The sequence below is a fragment of the Python bivittatus genome, unplaced genomic scaffold (genome assembly GCF_059951505.1).
Source record: "Python bivittatus isolate LINGU-HERP-01145 unplaced genomic scaffold, Pbiv_v1 ctg000530_np1212, whole genome shotgun sequence".
Taxonomy (NCBI): domain Eukaryota; kingdom Metazoa; phylum Chordata; class Lepidosauria; order Squamata; family Pythonidae; genus Python; species Python bivittatus.
The window spans coordinates 11,073,833-11,100,493 of record NW_028277085.1 but is presented as its reverse complement, the minus strand read 5'-3'; the positions used below and the strand labels follow the sequence as shown (position 1 = coordinate 11,100,493).

The following is a 26,661-nucleotide window of genomic DNA, read 5'->3' as shown; positions in this document are numbered from 1 at the left end:
ATGGGGACAGGTGTACGCGGAGGGAAGAGGCAACCAGGAAGCAGACCCCATTCGGGAATTTTGATTGGGGCTCATCTGTGGGGGTGGGGGGGGGTGAGGTTGGAGCCCCCCGCTCCAACCTGAGCCACTTTTCTTTGTTTTAAAAGAGGCTTTCCCAACCAGAGGACTGCAACGCCCATCTTCCCCAGCTGAGGGGCGTTGCGGTTCAACGCTTCTAGAAGACCCCCGGGGGGGCTAGGTGAGGGCAGTCTTTCCCAACCACGGGATTTCTGGAGAAGTTGGGCTGTAGCTTTCGTGATGCCTGGAAAGCATTTATTTATTTTATTTTATTTCTGGGGCTGCCCAACTCTAACTAGGGGACTATGGGCAGTGTGCAAAAAGTCCCCCAAAAGGGGGGGAAAAGGGGGTTAATTAATGCAAAACTGTGTTATGTTGGGAGCCAGCGAGAGTCTGTGTAGGATTGTGGCGAAGTAATACTTGTGATATATAGATATATAAAAGTATGTAGCTCATTCACGCATACTAAACAATAGCATGGCAAACGAAACTGAAAATTTGTACAACTCACTCATTCGAGACTCAGCTCAACCTGACAGCCAAGCCAGGTCTCAACCGCCTTCCTAAAGGTCTGTAGAGTTGAAGCCAACCGAGTGTCTGGAAGAAGATTGTTCCAGAGGGCAGGGGCTGCTAGAGAGGAGAAAATTGATTGATTGATTGATTGATTGATTTAAATGGACGGGCTGCCCAACTCCAAGGGACTCTGCATGGTGGCTGGGGAACGTCCCTTTCTCCCGAAATAAGCTCTGTAACTCTGTTTAGAGTAACTAGACCTACTACTGGGCTGCAGAAATCTGGACACCTACTAGAGCAGAGTTTTTTAAACTTTTTGCTCTCAGGACCCTTCTCCACTTTTAAAAATTACAGAGGCCCCCAAAGGAGATTTTGTTGGTATGGGTTATATTTATCGAGATTTATCATATTAAAAATTTAAATGGAAGCATTCGTAGAATATTTATTTATTGGATTGTGTAAAAATAACAATGTTAAACCTGTTAGATGTTAACATAAAATATTTTTCATAAAAAACTATATTTTTTAACAAATAAAAAATAATAATGAGAAGAGTGACATTGCTTTATGTTTTTACGTCTTCAATAATCTGGCAAATAATTTTGGTTTTGTGGACCCATGAGATGCTCTTGGGGGACCCCCAGGGATCCTTGGACCACAGTTGAAGAAACACTGCACTAGAGCACAGTTTCCCATATTTCTTTGCAGCCATTTGGTAGTTTTCTGGATTGTTGTGCCCATATATAATAGGTCCAGAGGAGCTAGACTTCTAAGTGATTACACTTAGATGTGAATACACCATGGTGTTGGAAGTCTTGTAGGCTATCTGTTCATAGATTCTTGTTTGAAATAGGCTGATCTTGTTGCATTATGAATTTTTAACTGGGTAGGAGGACCGTCAGTTCACTTTCAGTATCCTTGAGATCTGGGTTAGAAATGGGAAATGCTTTCTGTTCAGTAAATAAAACAGCTGCTGAATGGAAAAGGAATAAGGCTGCTCTCAACTGATACTACATTTTTCACTGATAAAATAGGAACGTTCAGAATGTCTTGAGAGTCATTATACTATTATACTATTTGTCAATCACAGCAACTGATTTGTTTTCCCCTAGTGGTGTAATATCATTATATATCAGCCTCAGTCCCTTTAATTTTTTTTTTAATGTTTGTTTATTTAAGCAAACAGGTTGTCCTTGCCTTGTTTTGGGGAGTTTTTATAATTGGTCAACCCTGCTTGAAGAAAAAAAAAAGAGATGGGAAGATTCTGAAGCATTCTTAGCCAGACTTTCTATCTGCATGGTAAATGGGCTGTGTGGAATAAGGAGAAAGTTCAGATGATAGAATATGGTCCAGAGGATAAAGCCCAATTTGAGTAAACCTTGAGGGTGATCTTTGCTTCTTCTCTTTCACAACCAAATTTCACCCTCCCTTTAATAACCCTGTTAATAATTGGATTGAATTTTATTGTAGAGCTTTCTTACAAAATTGCCAGTCAGCTGAGCTGAGCGCAGGACAAGAAAGCTGAGGAGAAGATGCCTTTCTATCTTCGGAAGCAGCCCTTTGACATTCCTCCACCCACCGAAAAGGACTGGATTAAAAAAGATGATGAAGAAGATTTCTTCCTGAATGACCCTGATGAACTCCTAGACTCCTTGCCTCAGCCATTCTGCATGATCAATAAGATATTGAAATTCTTGTTTGAAAGAGCCTGGGAACGGATTGAAGGAAGGCACCAGTTACAAGAGACAAGGAAGCAAAGTTTCACACCGTTAGTGTGTCACCCTTCAACTAATTTCATGGTAATCTAAGGCTCTTCCAGATAAAATAGCCCAAGGGAGACTTCATATGTGATATTGGCACCTTATTGTTTTTCCTCTACAGTGTCATCCTCTTGGACAGCCAAGCTGATTTTCTTCTGGCTCAGCTGTGGTATAATTTCAGTGAGATATGAACTGGACGTTACCACAAAGACATACCAAATCTAAAAATTTCTAGATCATTCCTTCCCCCCAGCAGAGACCCCTTATTTGTAATTCCATCAAATCCAATAAAATTACCAAAGGTTTATTAATGTTTTTAAAGAGCCAGAGAAGTTAAAGCATCAATATGGGTCCATTTAAAAGCCAGATGAAATAAAAAATATTTTACCCTCCTTATAAAGAGATTATAGCATAGGGGGATTGGGATTATGATGACATTAATATTGTACGTTCACATTTCTGAGGTGGACATTGTGTTCTCTTCCTTTTAAATCTTCCCAGGTAGCAGGGAGGGTAAACTGCCTGACAGCTTCTGAAGGGTACATCTTTATGGGGCATTCCACAGGGATTTCTGTCTTCAGCACAATCATCTGTGAGAACCTTTGTACTTGGGAGGCAAGCAGACTCGAGATTTGCACCATTCAAGTGTCAGACCTTGGTGGTGCCTCCCATCTCCTTGGGACAGTGGATGAGATGGGTAGGTAGCTATGCATTTATACTCATTAAGAAAGAACGGTTATTTTGCTGATTAGTTTCACAACTCGTTATGGGTGTCTTCCACAAAGTCTTGCAAGTTGAGTCTCAGCTTCTCCTATTTAGTAGCTATGGAGAATAAAGCTCTTTTCTTCAAACAGAAGAGAGTTTCCATGATTTCCATTTATCTTAGAGTTCTCAGGCTTGCCAATCAAAATATAGTTACTGAATAAATAAAGTCTGGGGTTATGCCAATGGACATGAAGGAAAAATTACCCTCCCCCAGAAACACTCTTGTTTTTGTTTTCTAGGTTTTGCTCGTCTTTTTTGTTTTGTCAAGGACAACCTCTTGCATATAAAATCCATAAATGAAGTGGTGAGTTTGTCTAATATTAGCTGCTAGTCCTTATATTTATCTACCTGTTAGTTTTCAGTTGTCTAAATCCTCCCTTTTTGAACATCCCAGTTATTCAAATCCATTGTGCGGTACCCATATTGTAGTAATCTTAAAAATCTCTTTATATGAAGATTTATATATGTGATTTATCTCTACCTATGATTCTTATTTTTTTTATTCCTATTCCATACATATGAAATATAGTCGTTTGAGGAGATGGGCGGTGACAAATTCGATACATAAATAAATAATAAATATCATTTGATGTGAAACTCAGTGTGAACTATACCTTGGTATAGTACTCTATTTAAATAGATGTTAGTAATAAAGCAAGTATGCTTAGCATTTCTGGCCTAGTTCTCTATATGTTTAGTTGGGAATAAGTTCTATGTAACTAAATGAAGCTTCTGAGGAAGCAGCCCCATGGACAGCCTGAATGTTAAATGGAATCAACATACTCTGTGTACACTTCAGGCAGGATTTCATAGATACGAGTCAAAGAGATGTGCTGTGCAATGCTATGCATATTTCCTTAAAAGTTATTTCTCTGGTCTGGAACCTAGGTCCCAGTGAGTGTGTTTAGGGTTGTAGCTTTAAAGATAAATTTTCCTTTGAACTGAGCTCAAGCAGCAAAGAGTTAAATTTAGCTTTACCTCTCTGGTGTCATATACCAGTCATATTCATGGCAATAAAACAAGTGGTTTGCTGATGCTCGGATGCTTTTTTCAACTTTTTGATCTAATCTACAACCCTGGGATTTCTTGATGGACCTCTGTCCAAATACTAACCAGCTTTGATGTTGCTTGGTTTTTCAAGCTTGCTTAATCTCTCACTATGATTAAAGGGATTTAAATGCCTTGAAATTTGATTGGGCTATGTTGAGAAGAGCTAGTAATTGTAAAGCATTTGTGCTAAGGATCCATGACTGAAACAATCGTTTGTTCTGACATGATTATCTTTAAGCCCCTGTAGCTGACATAGGCTCTGTTGCTCTCATAGTATGTATGTATATATGTATGTATTTATTTTTATATCAAATGTGTCACCACCCATCTCATTAAAAAGTGACTCTGGGCAGTTTACAGAGAAGATACAATCAATTAAAATACAATATAAAAACAGTCTTAAATAAGTAATAAATTCTAAAAATGATGGAATTCTTATATATCTGAGCTTTTGAAAATCCAGAGGTTATGGGAAGCTATCATAGATTTATGGTAAATATCTTTATCACTTATATAAGAGACGATGCTTTCAATGGAACTGCTATTCTCTGAGTTTAAAAGCTAAGCAGGATCAGGCCTGGTTAGTACTTAAAGGGGAGACCTTCAGGACTATAGACTAGATTTAAAAGAAAAAATGAATCTAGGAGAAGGCAGCATCAAACCACTTGCACCGTGTGGCCAAGAATACTTCATGGATAAGTTGAGCTCAACTTGAAGATTTTCCCTTTCTCTTTATTAATTGGGAGGATGCTATTGCACACATGTCTTTTGAGTGCATTTTTTATGAGGCATCGGGTTGGCCACTATGGGAAAAGGGTACTGGGTTGAATTCTTTTCCCCTCAAACCTTCTCCATTAAAGGCCTTTGTTCTTCAGTCAAACTTCTCTAAGGTGTGTTTAGGCCCCTGAAAATTCAGAGAGCTGTGCAGCAAAAATATGTAGCATTAGACTCCTTCACTTGCTATCCTGGTTGAACAAGCCTAGCCTGATCTCAAATTAATGTATTATTCTCCTGTTTGTCAGGAAGATATCAGCAAACGAAATACCTGTGTGGCACTAGAGCTCTCTCATGGGAGTGACTACGCAGGCTTTCTGCTACAAGGCAAGTCTCAGCCTCCATTTATCATATGATGAGCCTGATGTGTCCAGATCCACAAGTTGGGTGGTTTTGATATAAAACAAGTCCTTGAAAATACCCCTTCCTACTCTAAAGTGCCTCATTTGTTCTGCTAATGATGCACTTACTAATTTGCTCAGCCTGAAGGCATACCATTCTGTTTAATCTACCCACTCATAGGTTTCTTAGCATGACAGTGTTACTTCCCTTCTACTGTATATGGAGAAATGAAACACATTTGGATATGTTCATAGTACATATAGGGAAACAACAGTAATTTGTACCATAAAGAGCCATATTTCTTTTCCATGAAACTTGATCTGCATCATAACATTCCATTGACTAGTTAGAACAGTTGTGATGAAATCCAAGCTGCATTGTTAACACAGAAACAGCAATAGTATGTAGGAATTACCTTGGGAGGTGGAATGGGGGAAGAGATGTTGCCTAGGGAATGATCAGATAAGAGAGGGCATAGCCCAGAGCTGCATAATGGGAAGAGAAATAGATTCAGAAGGGAACCTCCCTAACTTCTCAGGCAGTAAAAGAGACGGCAGGAGATTTGTGATGGATAGCATGAGCAGGGAAGATTCTGGAATGGAGCTTCAAGGTTGTCAGGAGGAGGGAAAGACATTCCAGGGGAAGCACCTCCTCAGCCAGCAACAAGACTGTGGGAAAATGAAGAGAATGAGGCTGGCTCCTCCCTGGAGCCTTGCAGAATATATTCTATAGTAGCTGAAGATAAGTTTAGTCTGGCGAGATTCTGTCTATTAGGTACAAGCTAATAAAGTATCTGAACTGTACTGGATGACCTCCTTGTAGTTCTTCGGCTGAACCTGACAGATTTGTACTATCAGACTGGCAAGATTGATGTTAGCCTTCCCAGGGAGACCAGACAGGAAGCACAACTAGATACAGTATACTATTCTACAAATAGAATTATACAATAATTCTATTTTATTGTAAGGCTACATTAATAGAATCTTGCAAGTCTAGAATAGCAGTGGGCAACCTGCAGCCTCTAAAACTTTTTTTTTTTTTTTTTTTAAGCCTGGGCCCCTTCCAACTGCAGAATTAAGTTTCATGTTATTTTTAAGTTGGAAAACATAAAAAAAACTTTTGTGTAAGCGTATAATAGGCTTAACAGAGTTTTAAAAACACAACAGAAGACAACAACAGAAAATCCCAGCCCTACGTATATACATCCCACTTTGTATCATTCCCCAAAGTAGCCCTGTCATCCATCTAAAGCAGACAACATTTACAGCTTCTGGCCAATAAAGTTTGACCTAGAATTAGCAATTGATGAGCAGGGGCAAAATCTGTGAATCTGCTTTTGTTGGTATGGGATACAGATAATAATGATTCTTTTGTATTTTAAAGGACTGTGAGACCTTTCTTCTCCTTTGCGATTGCTTAATGTGCTTTCCTCTGATTTCTCAATAAAGGCAGCTCTGAGGTTTGGCTAGAGATTTACCGATTGCCTAAGGATTCCTGGCAGAAGGAGACTGAACATCTCCATACAATTACTCCCCCAGGTCCAGGATTTGTCAAGGAAATGGGAGCCAGCCAGCTGTCAGTGCAGGAGAAATCTATGGTAGAAAAACATTATTTCAGAGGCCCTAATTGTTACCAGCTCTAAACATTTTCCATTTAACTACAGAAATATCACTAATGTTCCCAAGGCACCTTGCTGGTAAACCATCTTGATTCTTAAACCTACATTTTTCTTTCCTGATGCACTTTTGGGTTATAATAGTTACTAACTAGCAATATACGGAACTTTGTGTCATTTTTAAATGAAGGCAATAATCTATGGGTTACTAATATTGAAAATAAATTGAAAATAATTTTTAAAAATGATTGGCACATTATCCTCTGTTTATAGGCTATAGATGTTAGAAAAAACCTGATTACTAGATGTAACTTTAGGCTTGAATGCAGTGGAAAATTAGTGATAACTGCTTAAAATATATTCTAATCTCTAATACAATCTGGCCTACTTGAAAAACCACATAATCTGCTACCAAGCATGGTGTTGGTGCTTCTGTAACACAGGCGTGGCTGGAGAATGAGCCCATATCTCTCTAATCGTGTTAATAATGTATTGACTGCCTAAAACAGCTCAATTGTCTATGTCAGGTTTCATCAATCTCAGCAACTTTAAGATGGGTGGACTTCAACTCCCAGAATTCCCCAGCCAGCTAGCTGGGGAATTCTGGGAGTTGAAGTCCACCCATCTTAAAGTTGCTGAGGTTGAGGAACCCCGGTCTATGTGGTTCTTCCAGAGAATTAACCTTAATTTCAGATTTTGTTTTCTTTTTAAAATTTATATTTGGTGATGCCAGGTGCAAACATCCTGGAGTTTTCTTGTGACAGAATATTTCTCCTCTCTAGGTTGTCTATTCACATTTAGGAATTAATGAATGCATCTTCCTTTAATAAAATGAACCAAGATGATGTTCTTCTTTCAAAGAAGAATCAGCACCTGCTTGCTTCTTGGGTTTCTGATTTGCTGTTGTTTTGGTTTTGGGATCCTAAGAGCTGAACTAATTCCATGGAAGTGTGGTTTTAGGTAGAGCCAGAAAGCTGTGTAGTCCCTTTAGTGTAATTGGCATTGTCCTTTATATTTCTGTAGCACAAGAGTGCTGATATCCAAGCAACCGAAGACATGGTAAGCAATCCAAACTTTGAACTCTGTAAGGCTGTTAGATGGCTGAAAGACAAACAACTAGTTTTTCAAGAGGTCTGCTTTGAGAAGGAATTTATAGAGTGGGGAACTATGAGTACATTTTTTATTCTGCAAAAAAATCTGTTACTCCCATGCGACATACGAGATAGCGATGTGCTAACAGTCGTCTCTCTTGGCACTTGGAAGGCTTCTGTCCCACTTCATTCCGTACATTTAAAAAAGCACATTTTAACAAAAAAGTGGAATGGCGGTGTACTCCAAAGCAGGGGGACAGCCTCTGGCATCCCTTTTATTTCCAAGAATTCCTGTGGGCTTTAATCAGGTCTCATAAACTTTCATGGAAAATAAAGATGGTGGATAGCTGCTGCCCAGTGCTTTGTTTGAAACTATGCTCCCTTGCTTCAGAAAAAGAGACAAAGAGAATCAGGGCTTATAGGCAGAATCCTGGGTAAGAGAGATCTAGGTGACAGAAGGGAGCATTCTGATAAATGGAATTGGTCGTGTTCACCACAGTAACCATTTTGTGCGACTGCCCCCAATGTATTTGCAAAATTCTACAGGCACTCACCAGGTCCCCAAACGGCTGGGTAGTCCTCCTCTAGTAGATGCCATTCCTTATGCCTGCCTTGTTGTTCAGTCATGAATGGTGGTGTGTGGGAAGTCTTGCAGGATGCCTACTAGGGCTTGTTTTCTCCACAAGACTTCAGTTAAAGGCACTGAGCTTTGACTTTAAAACTGAACTGGCATTCTGGGCCTATGAAGTACACGGTCTTCAGAGTCTGGGCCTATGAAGTGTTCAGAGTCTGAGTTGATTCAGCATAGCCCTGTGTTATGCAGCTGCTACCAGATGATGAAAAAGTGATGAAACGTTCCAACATTACAACATAGACCCCACCTTTCATATTTGCATCCTGATGCCTGACACAAAGGTGTAAATCATGTGATTTACATTGTGATGTTGCAATACATGTTTCATCATTTACCACCTTTGCCCTCCCTCATGCTCACCTGTGAGCTCTGAGGAAGTTTGCAAAGTCTTAGCCTGATTGGTTAATTATGTCTGGAGGAATGTTTTGAGGACATGGCAGCAGGCTAACTCAGAAGTCTGCAATCCCCTTTAGACTGTTGGGCATATCTGAAATGTTAAACATTTCAAATTTAACATTGGGCTGCTAAATTTCAGCCATTTTCTAGGGCTGTGGGCACCTTAGAAAATGGCTGCTACTGGGGAAAGGGCAGTATTAAAGTGGCTGATGCAGTGGCTGTAGCCAATCACAAAGCACCTATTTCCCATTTTTGTCCTTCTCCTTCTCCTTCTGAATCTTTAAAGAAAGTCACATGAAGCTGGATCCCTGCTAGCCACCAAAGGGAATATCCTGAAGCACATTAGTGCCCACAGACACCATGCTGTCTATTTATAGTCTAACCAGAAATTGCTCAACTCCTGAAATCCTGGTTTTGTCATCTAGCAACAAACAACAAATTGTTGATTCTTTCTAGGATTTGCAACAGCTACTAAGCAAAATTGAATCTAAGCTGGTTCCTCCTGTTCTGTTGTTGAAGATCAGAGCACCGAAGCCTCTTTCAGGTTAGAACCTTCTCAACTCCTTTCTCTTTTCTCATCTTTTGTGCTTCATTGTGCTGTGGCAACAGGGGAAATCAAACTATGGAAAGCAACAGGGGGGTAACCTGAGGAAGAACCTCGGGAAGAAGCAATATTAGGTTGACGTGCAGGAAAGGTATGCAGGGTACACCACTTGGAAAAATATAGAAGCCAGCTATTATTTGGACATAGGCATGGAGCAAAATTAAAGAAAAATATGACAGTTTTTACAGTGACAAAGCAGGAGGACTGATTTTTTAGCAATTAATTAATTCATTCATTTTATGTGGCAGCCCATCTCAGATGTATGACTCTGGGCAGCTAACAGGGAATAAACATAAGATAAAAACTTCCTGTAAAAACAATAAATAACATATAGAAGCTGAGATAAAGCCAACAACACAGTCAGCATAACCAAGATAGGGGCTCAACTACACAGTCCAGGCCCCAAGCTTGGCAACAAAACTAGGTTTTTAAGTCCCCCCTCTCCCACACACTGTTTTTTGAGGTTGGGTGTTGTTATTTTTACTAATTTTATTTCCAAAGGCTTCAGGTCTTTATTTTGTTTCTAATTTTAACAGAAAAACATAGGAAATCTTGCCATCAGTTTTTAATAGCCATTGAATTATAATGACATGATTTCATTTCCAAAGTGGCTGGGGGTGCCTGTGGGGTGTCATTTTGACTCTTGTCAGTAAGAGGTGGGATTATCTGCAGTGTGAGCAAGAATTTTTCCTATAAACAGAATAGGACAAGCAAGGAGCATAAACTACTGGAAAAAACAACAACAAGGAGGCAGTTGTCAGAGGGTAGCAGTAAGAAAGGGAGAGAAAAAGGAAAGGAAGAGTGAGTGAGCTGCGATGGAAGAAAAGAAAGACATGATGAAAGAGAGATTCAAGAACTGAAAAAGGCACTGTGTATGGAATCTGACATTCAGTCAGCAACACCATTGTGGACACAAGCCTTTCTAATAGTGTCTAGGGGGTTGGGTCGATTATATTAATTCTTATTGCGATGCTACTATTTTTTTTTAATGATGGGGTAATGAAATATTCATATTAACTAGACTGGGAGCTGAAAAAAGGCTTCATTCTTTAGAAAAAAATGAAGCAGAGCTAAGTTGGTATGAAAGAAGAAATCTTGAACATTGTTTCACAGTACCTCCTAAATCAGCCCAAAGAGTCTTCACACACTAACTCCAACTTTCTCAAGTGACCTGTTCAAAGGGAGTAAGGAAGGCTATTTTGAGGAGCCACTGCCCATGCCAGGCTTGGGTGTTGGCAAACTGAGTCCCCTTGTGGTCATCAGCATATGGAACAGCATGCTTGTCTCTCAAGGTGCTCCTCTGTCCATTTGCTTAGAACAGTGTTTCTCAACCTTGTCAACTTTAAGATATGTGGACTTCAATTCCCAGAATTCCCCAACCAGCGTGTGTGAATTTCAGCTCCCAGAATTCTGAGAGTTGAAGCCCACACATCTTAAAGCTGCCAAGTTGAGAAACACTGGCTTAGAAATAAGCCTCACTGTATTCCTTGGGATTTGCTCCCAGGTTTGCAACCTGAGACTCTTAAAAAATTCACCTTATATTTCTTTTTCTGAAAGCAAAGTCCAAGCATCATAGGTCCTCCGAATTAAAGATGAATAAACAAAACAAGCAGATGCAGGTTTCAAGGGAATTGGATTAATGGAAAGGGGGGTTTCTAACACAGTTATGGATGTGTTGAAATTCAGCAAGCGTATTTAAGAGTCCTTTCGAAGCTTTAATGAAGAGCGATGATGGCAGCGTGATTGGCATGGGATACAACACCTTGATCAGAGACTGCCAGTTGGAGTGGCTGGAGGAGATTTTTAACAGCAGGTTCCAACAGTATCTGGAAACAGAGAATGAGCTGGAGAGCAAAGAGGAAAAACCTAGGTAAGAGGAGGAAAGGACCTCTGCTGTTTATTTCCAGCTGCATTGTTGAGAGTGTAACTGTACTATTTAATTCTGTGGCTGAGATGAAGCTGGTAAGGTGCAGTGACCTTCACCTGGTTTCCTGGGATGATTTGATAATGTTTTTATGATTTTTATAATAGCTTTCCCCAACCAAGTATCCTTTAGATGTTTGGGGCTACAGCTTTCATAATTTTTCCAGTCATTTTGGCCATCAGAATTTGGACCATAATAGATTTGGAGGGAACCAGAAGGCTGTCTTATATGTGCATTTTAATTGGAAGATGCTTCTTCTTTTTTACAAAAATTGTGGGTGACATAGAAGTAACCTTAATGAATAACACCATTCTTCTAGGGCTAAACCAGTGTTATTGACTTTCTTAAACTGTTTTCATCTCATTATGTGTTTTAATGAATTGTCATCTCTCTCTATTTTAGCTCTGCAAAATTCCATTTTCACTTACCTGGCCGCACTTTGCAAATTGGAACTGAATTAAAAGCTGAGCCAGGTAATTTCCAACTCTGGGCAGAACACTTAATCGTCTTGCCAAAACTCCTTCAGCAGAATGATAGTTTGAATCTGAACTGCAGTCAGCCCAGGAGTCTGTACTCTGTGGGTGGGATTTGAATCTGCCCATTTCTTTCCTGATTTTTTCCCCCCATGCTCCTTCCAAAGGAAAAAGAAGTGGGTGGGAAAGTAGAATCCTTTGCCCTTCTATCCTTCCCAGTGCCTTATCTCTGAGTGCCTTTTTTTGTTTACATTTTCTAGATATGCCTGTTGCATTCAGCGTTCACTGGAGCAACAGCCACAATCTTTGCTTCTATTTCCTGAGTCGTCCACCCAAGGAAAAAGCTGGTAATGCTACTGTGGAGTTCCTCACAATAATTCACTGAAGTTTTATATGTGTTGTCAGAGCTTCTGGTGATACATTTCAGAATAGTTCTCAAGGCACAATCCACTGTTACAGACTGTTTTGTGGGGCTTGAGATCCAACAACTAATTCCTGGTATCTGGTCACATCTCATAAAAATAGAAAAGAGAGTATAGGACTTCAGAATCACAAGAATTTGGTACTGGAAGCTGCCCCATGTTTTTAGCTCAGTTTATTAGCAGAAAAGCAAGAAGAGCAAAGCCTAAAGATGTGTACAGTCTTGAATAATAGGTTTAGGGAGGCTGCTGTTAAAATTAGCCACCTGAAAAATATTCTTTTCCAAAACATACTTTGGATTACACATTTTGCTGAGCCATAGTTTGTTTTCACCATAGTTGTGTTGAATAAGCTACAATTGGTTAGGTTCATGCTACATGCTTAGCCATAAATTGCAGAGCTTTGTGCACCAACTTTACCAGTATGGACGGTGCTGAGAAATGCTGGAAGGCATAGTTCACTATGGGACCATGGGTTGCCAATTTCTGTAGTAAGCAGATATAAGATGGATTCTGCTTACTCCTACATGTAGCTCTGGGAACCAAAAAGAGAGGGGTGGAGATGTGATGCTAACAGGGCCCATCTCTCATATGATCTTCTGTTCCTTCTAGATTCCGATCCAAAACCAGATATTGTTTGGCCATGTGCTGCTCCAATTGTATGTTCAACTGTCAGCTCTTGCTCTTCTTACTTTGCTTTTGCCTGTGAAGATAGGATCATTACTGTGTGGGACACATCAGTAGGTGAGCTTTTTCCCTATCAGCTTGGGAAAGTTAGAAAAGGGCAACTCCCACCCTGAAGTTTTATTGCAGTGGCATACAACTTTTTCTTTTCTTTTTTTAAACCAAGAGACTTCTGGGTGATGTGCCAGGGCTTCACTCCATAAATAGGTGGGGTGAGATAACATTTTCTTCCTCCTCCATCTAATTAATCATCTTCTTTTATACAGGCACACAAAATTACACTCTGCTGGAAACTTTGGGGGGAGTTTGAGGTTTAATTACTTAATACGTTTAGGAGATTGTCCAACTCCAGAAGACTCTAGACAGCACGCAACATGGGCTGTGCTTGTAATTTAGTTTGTATGAAGAAACCAAATAGCATTCTTGCCTAGCTTAGGCTGGTACCTATTCTGTACTAATTTCTGCAGAAAGCAGGCTCTGTTTCATAGTTATACGCATGAAGTAAACTATTAGAAGCCATTATGAGAGCCTTGCTGAAGAGGACCCTGCTGCTCTTGCCTTCACTCTTCATTTGTGCTTTTCTAGGGTTTCCATTATCTGCGATGGTGCTTCCAGAAGACCATGTTGTACGAAACATCCAATTCATGCCATGTTCACTACCATCCAGAGAGAAAACGCCTTGCTGTAATAAGGATCTTATTAATACTACAGTGCAGCTTCTGGCGTTATGTACAGATGGGTCTCTTCACCTACTCACATCAGGGCCCAAAGAATTTAAGTCCAAGCTATTAGGATTCAGGTGAGGCAGCCCGCATAAGGATCCAGTACATTTTGGGAAATAGGGATGATTCCCAAGAGTGGCATCCTCCGGCCCTGGTTTCCCCACAAGAATAAATACAGCCTATCTTGCCAACTCCCATACCACTATTGTGTTCATGAGGATAAGTCACTGCATTTTATTGCTTTCTCAGGATGTTCATTGGTATGACAAGCCAAGACTAGTAATGTCCTTATTTGAAAAGAGTGTTGGGAGTTGGAATCCACTGTAGTTGCAAAGTGAGGGTGTTTCTTAAAGCAATTTATCAAGAAAACAAATCAGAATTTAAGAGAGATGATTGGGAAAACAAAGCATAACTATGTCAAGTCAGGTGTAGAAGAATCATAGAGGTGCTAAGAAAAGAATTTCTCCATTGAAGAATGTAAACCTGTACAAACATGGTTCAGAGAACTGGTGTAGATTTTTCTCCCTCCCTCCACCCTTTTCCATGCCTAGTTTTCCCTAATTCCATTATCTGATGACACGTTCTTGGAAGTTCATTGATACTGTAACATTTCATTTCTCTTAATAAATAAAGGCCAAATGGATTTGGGATGGTATTTTTTCATGGACAACATGACTACTGTTGTTTTTCCCAAGGACAGAAATTTAATCTTTCTAGAATTTTTAAAGGTTTAGTGGGAACTTCTGGTGCCTTCCTAGAAAGTTATCCTGCAAGCATGAGGACTAGCTACATATTCTATTTAGAAAAATGAATTCTGAGAAGCATGTTTCATATCGTTAGATAGACACACACACTATCTAGACTGGGTTTGCTGAACAAAGTGAAATAGGACTGGTGGGCAGTGCACAATAAATCTCATAAGTCTTTATCCTCATTTTTCATCAGAATCAAAGAATGTCCAAAAATGTTTCTCCTAAACAGCTGTATGACTTATATCTCTTTCATTAATATGCTTCCCTCGAGATACACAGTGAAAAAATACATAAAGTTTGTTTTCTTATAGGCCTGAAGTTCCTGACCAGACAATCAGCGCTGTGGCAACCATTCCAACTTTGTCTGATGCTGTGAGTGCCGTATTGTTACTTCCTAAAAAGTTTATCTTCTCTCCAAATCACAGGAACGTGAAGGTGGGAGATAAGGGAGAGGTGCTGTTTGCATTAAAGATGAGACATCTGAACTTGAAACAATCAGTTACATCAGTGTTGCCCAAACTTGGCCACTTTAAGATGAGTGGACTTCAACTCCCAGAATTCCCCAGCCAGCATGGCTGGCTGGGGAATTCTGGAAGTTGAAGTCCACTCATCTTAAAGTGGCCAAGTTTGGACAATACTGAGTTATGTCTTTGGATCTCTTGTGAGTAGATATGGCAGACAGGGCTACACAAAACCAATGTCATACTCGGCCAAGATCCATGTTAATGGTGGTGGTGGTAATTGGAGTTGTTTGCCTAACACATGGAAGTCATTGGGTTGAGGGAAGGCATCTGTGACTGTGTGGAAAAAGAGATGGGCATGTCAGTTTCATTGTTCCAGGTACTAATTTTCTTCTGGAATGGCATCATTAAACTGATGGATACCACGACAGAAGAGATCATTTGCCAGTTCATCATGCCACCTTCATACAAAGTTGCATCACCTTGGCAGCCGTTTTTTTCCATGGATACAAATGGCAGGTGGTTGGCTGTCCAAGGTAAAGTGTTCTGGGAGTGTATGCATGCATGCGTATGCGCGCACACACACATGAAAGGAGAGGCAGGGTAGGAAGGGTATTTCTTTCCTCTAAGCACATGTTTTGAATTTCTTCAACTACTTTCTCAGCTCTCAAGTTCTGGCTCTTCAACTTTTCCTTCTGTTTCTACTTTAGAAGAGGTTGTTCGATCCTGCCTGTACCACCCTTGGAGCACTTCCACAATGCCACCATTTTTATAAAGCATTTTGAAGCTGATTAACAATTGTTTTCATGTTTTTTGGTCTCAGAGCACTGAGAATGTCAGGTAGCTCAGCCTGTTTTGCTTGATTTCTCTCTTACTGTAATTCTGCTCTTTGATGAATCAACCAAAAGTGAGAATTTTAAAATAGTCTTTAAATAGAAGGAAAGATAAATACATTTCTAACTCTAGTCTTTCAATTCCAGGGGATAAGCAGTCAAAGGCCAGTAAGGCAGAAATGGAAACCACCTTTATTTATGACTTCAACTCCTATCCTTTCATGGAAACCTTTGCAGCAAAAGGTCAGAATCTACCTGCTGTATTTGCAGAATTGCCCTGGGACAGACGTTGTGATCTTTTCTTAAGTAACAAGTAAGTTGGCAAGGCACATTTCATATGAGATAGTCTTTAGGAATGAGCAAAAATAGTACCCCTCTAAAAACTGCTGCCAAATTATAATTCTGAAAGGCAGAATATATTAAGTGTGTTGAAAGGAACCATACTAACTGTATATAATTCCTTTAATTTCATTACATATAAGTTTTGCTCTGGTTTTGCCCAGCATTTTGGCCTGGCCCACTTACTCTTTTTGGAATGCAGCCAATAGCCAAATAGAGTACTCAGCTCCCCAAAGCTGTTCACTTCTTTAGATCTAAGAAAAAATCTTTACTTTTTCTAGCTGAACTCTTCTTCTAGCCCTAGTTACTGGGGGAAAAAGAAACTACAATTATCACAGTACTTTCCTGAAATGTGCACTTTATCCATAGAGGCACCAGATGGCAATATGATGTGCATAATGAATTTATGACTGGTTAGCTAGATTATACTTAGAGGATGAATAAGAGATATGTGTTGCTTCAGACAAATGAAGATGATGTTTAATGTGTGTAATATTAATATTAATATTTAATGGGGCTTATTTGGTTTCATCCTAGCTTGTTATGTGAACCCAGACTATTATGGCTTACCCTACAGTCCTAGTTCAGCAAATGATGGCTTAGCACAGTGCACAAACCTAGTCACTCTTGGCATGTCTAGCCCAACATTGTCCACGCTGCTATCAGTTTTGGGCATGGAACCTGACTTAGCTCTGCAAAGTGCTTTTAATTGGAATTGTCAGAGCACAGACTTGGAACCTTCAGCATCAAGGCATGCGCTTTTGCTCAAAGCCTATATCTGCCTCCAGTGGCATCAATCTTGCAAGTCTGAAAGTATTTCTCTCCCCTGTCTCCTTTATAGCCCACGAAACTAGGGAAGGTCTCTTCTGAGCCTCTTGCCCCATCCACATTCCTGCTGCGGGCTAAGCTGTCTCTTATCTGACTGTTCCCTTGGCTGCATCTCTTTGCCCTATCTTTCAAGGTCATTCCCCATACCATTACACTTATCTTTTGGATTGGGTTCCTTCCTCTAACTCTTAAAGCTTGAAGCAGAGGGAACCTGCCAGGAATTGAACCAGAGTAAGAAATGCTGTTTGGTGGAACACATTCCCAACATGCTACCACTCTTCAGTGGCAGCAGCTGTTAAGAGCAATACCCTATTTATAGATCTATTTTGATGATCTACTTGCAAAGGCTGCTAAAATCCATTTGCTGGAAGCACTGTGAAAACTGTGAAAGTGCTGTACAAGTCCAGAGTATTTGTTGGGGAGCTGGGGAGCACGGCCACAAGTAACTTAGCCACCAGACAATGGGGGAAACAAAGCCAAATGGATTCAGGCCAGGGAGCTGGAATCACTGTTTGTGTCTCCTGGCTAGTTTGCAGCAACTGTCCACAATTAGCCAACAGATGCCAGAATGCTGGAGCCAACTGCAAGAATATGCAGCTGCCTTGAAAAAGAAGATGTTTGGTGAACTGAAAGTGCAGCAGGAGTCCAGGTTGGTTTCTCTTACTTTTCACTGCCAGAGACAGATGCTGAATCATAATTGCTTTCACCAACCCAGGACAGATGTTGTTCTTTGTGTTCCCTACATTTTGCATGTCAATTTGGCAAACATGGCTAATGTCAGGCAATAGAGAATTACACTACAAAATATATGGATGGTAGCAATGAGTTCTCATGTCCTTCATTAGTTGGGTTAAAAAGTAGCCATGTTTCTCTCACCCTACCACTTTTGACAATGTTTGCTACATGCCATGTTTAAAGGCATGTAGCTTAAGATTTTTTTTTTCAAAAATGAAATGAAAAAGATTAATTACCCAACCAGTATGTGAATTTTAGCTGCCAGAATTTTCAGCAATGGCCATGCTGACTTGGGAATTCTGGGAGGTAACATCCACTCATTTGAAAGGTACTTCAGGCTGAGCAAAATATTTTCGATATAATTAAACAGGTCTTGAAACAGGGCAGTTCTTTTTATGATTATTTGCAAAAGTCCTATTAGTGTTTATCCTGTATATATACTGTAATATGTGTTAAGTAGTTCTGGCAAGACTCCATTTCAAAAGTTGACTCTGACTTGCTCTTCTAAATCAAACATTGTCCTTCAGCATTGAGAAGGGAAATCAAGAGTGTGCTTTCCACTCAAACCTGACACTCTTGCTGTGCAAAGATTGGATTCAGAGATTTCAGTCAAAGGCAGTTTAAGCAAATCAGGTTTTCCTTCTGAATCCATGTGGATCAAAAAGGTTGTCTCTAAATAAGTCCAACAAGCAAGTCTTTTGCTTTTTAGATTGCATGAAGCCTGTTTTAGAAAATACACTATAATTTTAGTATATCTCCCATCTCAAAGTGAGAGGAAAATTGTGCTACGACATTTCAGTCAATTGCACTGCAGAATTCTGGAGAGGATTCTGAGAGCCACAAAAAAGGGTTGGGGAACAGATTACCTACTCCAGCAATAATCAGTCCATCGTACTGTACCTCTTGGTAGGCCTTCTACTGAAGGGCAGCCAATCATTGGACAATGGAAAAGTAAAAATGTACTTAGAAGACGCTTGATTCCCTAGCCAGTAGGAATCAAACCTACTGATATCTAGAATCCTGTGCATTTGTCCTTTGGTATAATATTTTCTGCATGTATGTTGTTTTGAAGGTCATAAAAATAAGCTCTCTTACATCTATAACTTCTGCTTTAACTTCTTCCCTAGCAGCAGTGAAGAAGTATTCCACGTTGACCCAGTACCTGAAGTACATTCATCATAGACAGCAGCTTTGCCATCTGATTCCACTTTTGGACACTTTCAAATAGCATTTGGTCCCTCACAAGTCATTACCTTATTTAAAAGGAAGGAGCGAGGTTAGAAACCAATAGTGGGAGAATTCAGCATGGGAATAGCCTCTCCAGTTGCCTTTGGAGGTTCAAGGGATAATCTCTGTTATTCGGTTCAGAGTATGAGAGGACAGCAGGGGATAGGGACCAAATGCTTGGGAAATTGAGGCATGTGATGCTATGGAACATACAAGAAATCTCTACCAATGTACCTGGTTCTCCATTTTGCATCTGCTCAGAGAGATCTTAAGCCTGCAGATAAGGCCTTCATTTGGTCATTTAATTTTTTAAAAAAGAAAGATGGACCTGAACAATAAACATCATTACTACTCTTTTTACAAATAAACATAGCTGTTACTGTGACAATATGGAACTTTCAGGAAATGAAAAAATGTGGTGTGAGCCGATTCCAATTTCAGTAAGTTGGTTAGAGGCGCAGCTGTTTTCCATCAATGGTTAGTGGTATTCCCAAACCGATAGGGAGCATTCTTCAACTTCCCTAAGAATCATCATCCATTAGGAGGCTCAGATGTAATGGCAAATCATGGTTTAGCATTATGTGAGCAAACAAAGAGAAGCCTAGGGGTCCTTTCCCTTTTCTCCTGCACATCACAATTCCATTTCTTTGATTCTGGTTCAATGTAAACCATGCTGCTGGTTTATAATAAATCATATTGCTGATTCACAGAACATTGTAAGTCATAATGTTGCTCGTCTGTGACTTGATGTGTTGCATGAATCCAGCCATTGTTGTTTATGAATTGCTGGCTAGCTTAGTGAGTTTGGCAAACCCAGCAAGTTAAGCAATCCATTGGTTAGCATAAATGGAAAACCAGTTATAATCTGGTCTGGTAAACAGTGGTCTGCCCTTGCTCATCAGAGTTTGATCAAAATAAAGTAGCAAATTATGGTTTAATTCATACAGAACTGAAATAAGTAATTTCCTTTCTCAGTGCTTTTTTGTACTCATTTACATGGTCTGAAAGTTTTGTCTAAATTCTTACTTGTTTGGGAAATGCTTCAGGCAGCCTGTTTTTGTGCATGTGCCTTCATTAGGTTGTAGCATTTGCAAGGACTATCCATTTGGTTTGTGATTTTAGGAGGCTGCTGTTTGATAAACAGAATTTTAGTAGCTCAGAAGTCCACAAGAGAGCACTCAAGCAACACTTCCAAATTCTGCAGTTCCTTCAAGAGCCTCCCTTTCTTAGAAGCCAAATGAACCTCAGTAACTTCATTTTGGGAACTAAATTGGGAATACTCAGGGTAAAACCCAATAGATGGCTATATCCATAAATATGGAAAGCTCTAGTGTACTGCTCTGCCTGTATATTTCATTTACTGTCTTTTAGAGCACATAAGGATCAGTGTCAATACAGGGAAGCTGAACCTTCTCTAGCCTCAGCAACAACTTAGCATGTCAGGTAGCACATCGTAGTCATCCACTTAGCCCAGACAGTCCTATGATTGCAGCAAGCCAAAGGTTAGCTTACATCAATGTCCTATGAGTTTCCAGCCCAAAACCGGAGGAGAAAAAAGAAAGTACTCTCCAACATGCAGAATGGAGCATGCCCACCAGCCATACCAACATTGTCCAGAACAACATTGCTGATCTAACAACAGGCAGCATGTTGTCAGCCCTTCAAGGTAGATTGGGTCAGGAAACAGAGTCCACACGGACTACTGGAATTTTACTGTTGCAAGGTATGATAACAGAATCTTGAAAACCTGGCCAAATTTCTCTCTCTCCACTCTTATACTAAAGAGAATCATGGGAGGGCAATCTTGAGTTTCTTTCTCACCTTCTCCTCTCTTTCAGGGCTATACTGATATTTATATAACTGGCCTTGCATTCCTTCTTCGTGGTTATCTCTGCACATGTTTGGAGAAGAAGCTAATCCATGCATGATGATGGAGCAATGGTCCTATAACACCACACTATCTTCTGACTAAATTTTATCTGCCACAGAGAGACTGGATCTTACTCCCTCTTCTGCCAAGACTGTTCATTGCCCCTTGACTGCAAAATATATGTAGAAAAGGAGAGTTTTAACCAGTTTAGAAGGGGAAAAAACCTGACAATACTGATATTTCAAAGTTCCATGCCCCACTCATTTATTTGAGACAGAATGTGAATGCCACCTTCACAGCCTGACTTTTCTATTTCTTCCCAAGTTTCTTCATTTAAGCCTGCCTCGCTGTGGTCTAATTATTTTGCTGATAATTTTGTACACGCTTTTCACAATCATTGCAGTCTTTTGAAAAGCTTGGTCTTGTCATTTGGATAACTCATGGCTGAAATAGTTCCTTCATATTATTAGAAAACAAAGGACGTTCTTTATTTATTTCATTGTCACTAGACTACAGTACAAGCTAAAATCATTCTAAGTGATGTTCCACCTCCCAAGAAGGTCATCTGGCAGTTACAAAGCACCAGCAGAAATGATTGATGAGACTTGTAACAAAGGGCGCTCCTGCAAACTTGCCAGTGACAGGACCAGCAGGACAGAATTTTAGTGTTGATTCAAAAACATCTTTCTTGCTCTATGGTGAGAATGGCATATTTACAAAGGCTGTGCTTTCCCCTTTTAAAACCATATAATTTGGCTACAAGAGGTGACAGAAATGTTTCAAAAGAAAAATGGAACAAAGCAGGCCTTCTCTTATATTTTGTTAAAGTCTAATTTTGAAATAATCCACTGAGCAAATGGGGAAAGTGATACACAGGGGAGAGTTTGTAAGAGCACAGTGGGGAACAGAGAGGATTATGGGCATCCTGTCAGATCAGCCAGTTTACTACCATTGTCCCTCCAACTCTACTTCCTTCATCAGTAATAAATAGGATGTTGAGAATCCTCATGATTAGCGCTGGATTTGTTTTGGTAACTGATGATCCTTCCAGAAACTGTCCTGATCAACAATAGTCTCTGAAATTTGCACAATCTTTTCTTAAGAAAAGTTTGTAGTTTTTAATCTCTTGTGCTGCCTCATTCATGTGGTTGACTTAAATAACTTGCTGTTGCCACAGTTGGTCCTCTCTGAAGCCCACCTTAAATAGAACATTATGGGCTGTGCATGTTCCATGCCCATGTCTTTTAGGAGACATCTAGACTAAGCTGTAGGAAATGGTGGGTTACTGTAACCTTAACAAGACGACTGCAATTATCTATCTTTGGAAGATATGTTACAAAGGGCTTATCCTTTGTAAGCACTATTCTACTATGGCACTTTTCTCCAATCTGACTCAGTCCAAAAGTTTTTGGACTGCAATTCCAAGGATTCCCACCAACTTTGGCCTTGCCTTCTCTACCTCAGATGGAAACAAGCAAAGCTGTTAAAGCCCAACTCCTCCCCCTCCTTGCACATTTCCAGGAAAATTGGGTTTATTGCCATAATCTTTAGCATCAGTTTATTTGTTGGAGGTATAAAGTCCTGTTTTTTCCCCACCTTCCCAGCATTTTTAGTAGCAGATTAAATATTACAAGTTGTTTGTAGGTCACTGTTTCCCAAGGAGCATTATCTTGCATTGTACGTTGTTCTTTTCTGCACCAGTAAAATCATTTTGTTCTCCCAGGCTTTTTGAAGTTCTGAGTTTTCTAAGAATGTTTTTAACTTAAAACATATTAAAATATTTATTCCCTGTTCTTTCAGTCAGAAAGATTTTCAGATCATGAAAAACAGATTTCCTACCTCATATAATCTACAAAGTCCGATCAGAAAAGAAAAAGGCACAGGGGAATTTATCCTAAACCTATATAGGGCTACAGTTCCAATGGGGACTCGAAGAGTCAAATGGGATGTTGTAATGGTCTGTGGGAATGGCCTTGGGAGAGAGGAGGAAAGGCTGCAGACTGGGCAACCATCATGCAAAAGGTATCTCAGCCCACTGAAGGAAAAGGGCTGTGGGAAGCATCTCAGAAGGGACCCTCTCTAGTTTTCTGGAGAGTAAAAGTAAAGGAGGGGAGAAAGGCTTTCAGACTTGCAAGATTTTGTTACTATAACCTTACCATAAAGGTAGTGTTAGTATTCATGGTTTGTGCTTCTTTTCTGAACTACCTCAAAGGGCTGACATATGTTTTCTAATCACTTTCGGAAATTGCTTGTTAACTGCTGTTCAGCTGTTAGGAATCTTTGGATTGACAAAGGGGAGATTCTTTTAAAAAATTAATGGGGTCAGTGTATCACTCTTCCTCAGTGATGAACAAAATATTTGTTCCTACTAGTTTCACACAGAGATCAGGAGAGAAGGGAGAGAAGACAAAGAGCCCTCGCGTGCCAGAGAAAATAATAAAGAATCCACAATGTCATGAAACATCCTGATTAAGGCTTCAATCTGTGCCATTGAGGTGGATGAAATGACATTCCTTTTGAACTGCTGGAAATTTAATAAAGGCTAATGATGATTTGTCTTGCCCATAATGGTGCATTTGCTGCTGCTTGCTTGTTTCATTTTCTGTTCATATTTTTGTTCAGCTAACCCTCCACTCAATGTTACTAGGAGCACTTTAGATCTGGGTTACAGTTAGAGGAGCAACCGTGGGCATATGAGGAGGAATGGGTGATTCAAGCAGCAACCAGAAGGAGAGAACCTAACCATGGCATAGCCAAGCCAAAGCTCTTGGTTCACAGAACACACTGGACCATACCCTAACCATGTGTAATGAGCTTGCACACTATCTAGGCTAGAATGGGTTGGATAGTTTGTGGTTCCACATCTCATGTGAATGCAGTCTTGAGGACTTTGATGGAGTTTGGTAGTGTAGAGGAGTACAAAGATGGTCTTGAATAAAATATGCAGTGACCCCTATAAAACATGAGTTTGTCCAGGAAACCATGAGAAAGAAACTCAAAATTGCCCTGCCTTGACCATCTTTGGTGTAAGGAGGAGGGAGGGAAAGAAGAAGAAATGCTGTCAGTCTTTCAAGATTTGGTTATTATAGCCTATATCAATAAAATAGAATCCTAGTATTTCTCATGTCTGATTCCTGACTTGGCCTACCTTGTAGAGCTTACAGGGAGGGAGCTGCACCAATTGGGCAATGCTTCAGAAAAATTACTTGAATTGGCAAATGGTATATGGGTAAAGTAGGATAATTGATTATACATTGGTGTACATTAAATTATACAGTCTTCATCTATCTAGATTGTCATAAGGTACATTAAGGTTCACAGCGTGAACTGAACTGAAAAAATCCTACATATTCATTCTGGCACAGCATAGTTATTTTTTTAAAAATCCCCATGAATATTCCTAGGTTCTTTCCTACCTCCACCCCCTTTGAAGCAGCTCACCAGACTAGACAAATTAAAAAAGAATAAAACAATTTAAAAAAAGAGGCAGCAATAAAAACAACCTATCAAATTTCATAACAATAAGGATAAAGGAATTTCAGCCTCAGGCAGGAAGGCAAAACAAAACAAATGAATTCAGCTCAAATGCCTGATGAAATTAGATGGACCAACCCATTTAAACTTTTCAGGTATGGAGGAAAGGAGTCTTTGTGAAGTCAGGACCATGGACAGCGCACAAAATGGCTATGGCTGCAAGATCCACCCATCTTTTGTCCTTAGGAAAACTCAACCCAACACTGGGCAAGGAATATGCATATTTACCTGTTTCTGGTTTCACATTTGTTAGATCATAACTCCATTCCATCTTTTCAAAAAACAAATATGTCCCATTTCCTGTAAAGTGTCATATTTTTTAAAAAATCAAAATTTCCTGAAATACACATTAGTGTGTGTATTTCTTATTTATTCATGTCTGTTTTTCTAGTATACAGGGGTATGGGGAGATGTGTTTCTTGATCCCCGGCCAACAGTGAGATGCCAGATAAAAAATTCTGAACATTTGAAATATTCAAGATTATATGGAAATACGGTCACTTGAATAAGCACTTTTTATGTGATTGACTTCTCACCCTTGACCCAAACACAACTTGCCGCAGAACTGCCTCTGAGTAGCTGTCTGAACATATGTTGGATCTTTTTTTCCCACTGCCAAACTGTAAACAGCCTCATTAAAACCTAAGATACATGCTCCGTTCCCTAAATTCTTATCACAAATAAACGGTGATGCTGTTGCCCTATCTTCTACCTTTAATATTAAAACTAGAAAGACAAAGTATTGTTGTTGTGCCTTTCATCACTGGTGACCTAGTTTGCCATCCCAAAATGCAAATACAGCATTTTGTGTGTGAAGTCACTGTTGTAGCGGTGGCAGCAGTCATGTCATCCTACCCACTCACTGTGAGCCAGGTCTCAAAGCTTTGCCAGTTACCTGTATTTCTTCCTCATTTCCACCACTTCGGAATCTGAGAGATTCCCAGATAAACCCAGTTGCAGCCTTTGTCCTCTACCCCCAATCAGCACCCACCTACAGAATCACTAACCCACTGTCCCCAAACCCTAAGCCTGTAATCCTTTTGCTGATGCGACTAAAAGTGATGATTTACTCCCAGCAGGAACTGAAAACTACATCCATATAAGGATCCAGCAACAAATGGCAGAAAGGGAACTACTGTTCAGGGACTGCTGATGACTATACAACAAACAGCTTCTGTAAGCCTTCCCAAAGAAATTTGCCTGTAATGGGACTCTGACTGAGCGTCCGAAATACAGGGAAGTGATAAGGTGGTGGATGCCCAGGGGAAAAATGTCTGCCAATTCTTCTTAGAGACTGGCGTGATGAAAAGAGAGCAGCTGAAGGTCTGTGGCTTCTAAAATGTGTGGACTTACATGAATATACTGGTTTTCTTCATAACGCAGTTGGCTACTCCGTGAAATATTTTTTTGCAGTGAATGGACCCCCCTTTACAATACCAGATGCAAGGACAAAGATCCATGTCATAAGGATTCAGTTTTTTGCTGAACAATGACCAAATCATCTCCTGGAATTCTTCATGCTATTTAGTGGGAAAGAAATCAGAGAGGCCAGTCTATCCATTGTTTCCAGAAAGAGGAGAAATTCTACAATGTTTTAGGTCTGGAGCTCTTTTCCCTCTGGCTGAATTTTTTCTGTAACTGTACCAGACAACAAGAACTATAATCCTGGCATTGTCACTGCCACAGTGTCCAGACTTAATGGCTTTCCAGAAATGTCTGAAAGTGATAGTCCACACTTGAAAGATATGATGAAAACATTAAGCAAAAATAAGTTTAGAACAAGAAAAACAAAATCAGAAATGTCCTTGTGTAAGAAGTCATTCTAGAAAGTTTGGCTGAGTGTTAGATACAGTAAATACAGCTCCTACTAAAAAATAAATTTTGGTTCAGAGATTGGATGGGAAGATCTATGAACCTCAGGGCAGGTTTAGCAATATTAGCATGGGAGGAGGGGTTAAAGAGCAGAAAAAGTGCCTTTATGAGAAGAATTCAATACACTGATCAGAGTTTGGTGGGGAAAATGGCTTCATGCTCAGGTAAGGATTGTTAACCAGGGTGTATTGATCTGCTTCACATAACACGCTAAGTCATCAACCACAAATTAACATGGAAGTTGAATACAAAACTGTCCTCTTAAAAAAAAAAAAAAAAGTACCTTGTGTCTTAGCATGTTTTGTGAAACAGGCTATGTTCCAGGTCAACCTTTCTGACCCATTGGACTTCATCTTTTATCATCCCACAGCTACCAGTTTTAATCCA

The 26,661-nt window shown here is 39.9% G+C and overlaps 1 protein-coding gene across 1 annotated transcript; it reads left to right on the top strand.

The window, feature by feature from the left end:
- The first annotated feature begins 152 nt into the window (after window positions 1-152).
- Window positions 153-19,932, top strand: WDR93 (WD repeat domain 93). Its single transcript, XM_088148654.1, has 18 exons — window positions 153-626; window positions 2,041-2,369; window positions 2,832-3,027; window positions 3,335-3,399; window positions 5,168-5,250; window positions 6,714-6,858; window positions 7,900-7,935; window positions 9,454-9,541; window positions 11,288-11,471; window positions 11,928-11,998; window positions 12,259-12,345; window positions 13,030-13,161; window positions 13,687-13,900; window positions 14,887-14,947; window positions 15,416-15,572; window positions 16,017-16,182; window positions 17,566-17,685; window positions 18,899-19,932. The coding sequence occupies exons 2-18, from the start codon at window positions 2,103-2,105 to the stop codon at window positions 18,951-18,953; spliced, it is 2,127 nt and encodes a 708-aa protein (XP_088004780.1). The 5' UTR covers window positions 153-626; window positions 2,041-2,102; the 3' UTR covers window positions 18,954-19,932.
- Window positions 19,933-26,661: the final 6,729 nt, after the last annotated feature.